This window comes from Somniosus microcephalus, unplaced genomic scaffold (genome assembly GCF_052327205.1).
Source record: "Somniosus microcephalus isolate GS21.2 unplaced genomic scaffold, FLI_Smic_1.0 unresolved_chr2, whole genome shotgun sequence".
Classification (NCBI taxonomy): domain Eukaryota; kingdom Metazoa; phylum Chordata; class Chondrichthyes; order Squaliformes; family Somniosidae; genus Somniosus; species Somniosus microcephalus.
In genome coordinates this window covers 90,203,747-90,205,913 of record NW_028225180.1, presented here as the reverse complement: position 1 = coordinate 90,205,913, position 2,167 = coordinate 90,203,747, and the positions used below count along the sequence as shown (strand labels likewise).

At 54.1% G+C, this 2,167-nt stretch overlaps 1 protein-coding gene across 1 annotated transcript in view; it reads left to right on the top strand.

Moving 5' to 3' along the window:
- The first annotated feature begins 257 nt into the window (after positions 1–257).
- The window catches only part of LOC147093000 (neuronal PAS domain-containing protein 4-like), a 3,285-nt gene continuing 1,375 nt past the window's right edge, over positions 258–2,167 (top strand). Inside the window, exons 1-4 of the mRNA XM_085975713.1 lie at positions 258–593; positions 865–1,016; positions 1,788–1,890; positions 2,001–2,163. Of these exons, the coding sequence (XP_085831839.1) occupies positions 419–593; positions 865–1,016; positions 1,788–1,890; positions 2,001–2,163 (593 nt within the window). The 5' untranslated portion in view covers positions 258–418. The remainder of the gene's footprint in view (positions 594–864; positions 1,017–1,787; positions 1,891–2,000; positions 2,164–2,167) is intronic.

Below are 2,167 nucleotides of genomic sequence, written 5' to 3'. Positions count from 1 at the left end.
CTCTCTAGCTCTCTCTCTCTATCCCTCCCCCATCACTCGAGTCTCGGGTTTTCTCCTAATCGGGGCGCTCCGAGCCCTCGCGTCATATCCCTGAAGAAGTGACGCGTGGGTTTAGTCACACACCGAGAGATGCTTGGCCCCCCCTCCCCTTCTCGTTGCTCTGATGCCAGCGAGTGCCGTCGCGCTGGTCCTGCCCCCCCAGCAGCCGGCTGCCTGTATAAAAGCCAGCGTCGCCTCTGCCTCCAGCATCAGATCCAGCAGCAGAGGATCCAGGTCTGGTCTAAGACCAGCTCCTTTCCAGAGAGGGAGAGACCGAGAGAGAGGAGACAGAGAGAGAGGAGACAGAGAGGGAGAGACCGAGAGACAGAGAGGGAGAGGAGACAGAGACAGAGACAGAGAGAGAGACAGAGAGAGCATCATGTACAGATCCACCAAGGGAGCATCCAAAGCCAGGAGAGATCAGATCAACGCTGAGATCAGGAATCTAAAGGAACTGCTCCCTATCTCCGATGCCGACAAATCCAGACTTTCTTACCTGCACATCATGTCTCTGGCGTGTATTTACACCAGGAAATCCATCTTCTTCACTCCAGGTAGGTCCCGCTGTCACCTGAGAGCTTCCATCTGCCCGGGATCAGTTGCCAAATCCCATTGCAACCAGACAGCCCAAGGTGCCTGTGCCGGCTGTTTGAAGGAGCCCTCCGATCAGTCCCGTTCTAACATGTCCATCCAGAGAGTTGCCTCTGCTGGTTTTAGGCTCCCCCGGGCTGGTCAGGAGGCTCTGATTCCCCTCAGTGAGAGACTTGTGCTGAATTTGCGGAACCTCTAACCAGAACCTCTCTCCCTCTCCCTCTCTCCCTCTAGGTGTGTCTGTGGAAGGGGCTCTCCCTCTGATCTCGGCCCCCGAGCTGGCCGACTTCGTGCAGGCTCTCCCCGGCTTCCTGATCGCCCTCAGCAGCGAGGGGAAGCTCATCTACGTGTCGGAGAACGTGTCGGAGCACCTGGGCCACTCGCTGGTGAGTCTGGCCCGAGCCCCGGCTCTGGGAGCAGCGAGGCTGCAGCGCTCGGGAGGGTTTGAAGCTGGGATCTTGCTGTGCTTTGAGTTGGGATCTTGCTGTGCTTTGAGTTGGGATCTTTCCGTGCATTAATTTGGGATCTTGCTGTGCTTTGAGTTGGATCTTGCTGTGCTCTAAATTGGGATCTTGCTATGCTCTAAATTGGGATCTTGCTGTGCTTTGCGTTGGGATCTTGTCGTGTCTAAATTGGGATCTTGCTGTGCATTAATTTGGGATCTTGCTGTGCTTTGAGTTGGGATCTTGCTGTGCTCTAAATTGGGATCTTGCTATGCTCTAAATTGGGATCTTGCTGTGCTTTGAGTTGGGATCTTGCTGTGCTTTGCGTTGGGATCTTGTCGTGTCTAAATTGGGATCTTGCTGTGCATTAATTTGGGATCTTGCTGTGCTTTGAGTTGGGATCTTGCTGTGCTCTAAATTGGGATCTTGCTATGCTCTAAATTGGGATCTTGCTGTGCTTTGAGTTGGGATCTTGCTGTGCTTTGCGTTGGGATCTTGTCGTGTCTAAATTGGGATCTTGCTGTGCATTAATTTGGGATCTTGCTGTGCTTTGAGTTGGGATCTTGCTGTGCTCTAATTGGGATCTTGCTGTGCTTTGAGTTGGGATCTTGCTGTGCTTTGAGTTGGGATCTTGCTGTGCTTTGAGTTGGGATCTTGCTGTGCTCTAAGTTGGAATCTTGCTGTGCATTAAACCGGATCTTGCTGTCCTTTCAGGTGGATCTGGTCGCCCAGGGTGACAGTATCTATGACATTACCGATTCCTTGGATCACCTGGTGCTGAGCAGGAACCTGATGCTCCACTCTCCCGCAGACACCGGTGAGTAACTCCTCTGCCTCTCCCTCCGCCCCCAGGGGTGTCTCGAACATGGATTTTTCAGGCCCTGGACCCTGGCTGATCCTCATCATTCCTCCTCTTCTTCTTTACAGAGCGTCTCTTCCGATGCCGATTCAACACCTCCAGGTCAGTCAGGAGGCAGAGTGCTGGGAACAAAATGGTGCTGATCCGGGGCCGATACCACCAGCCCCCAGCAGGAGCCTACTGGTCCTCCAAACCCGTCTTCATCGCCTTCTGTGCCCCCCTGGACACCCGGCCC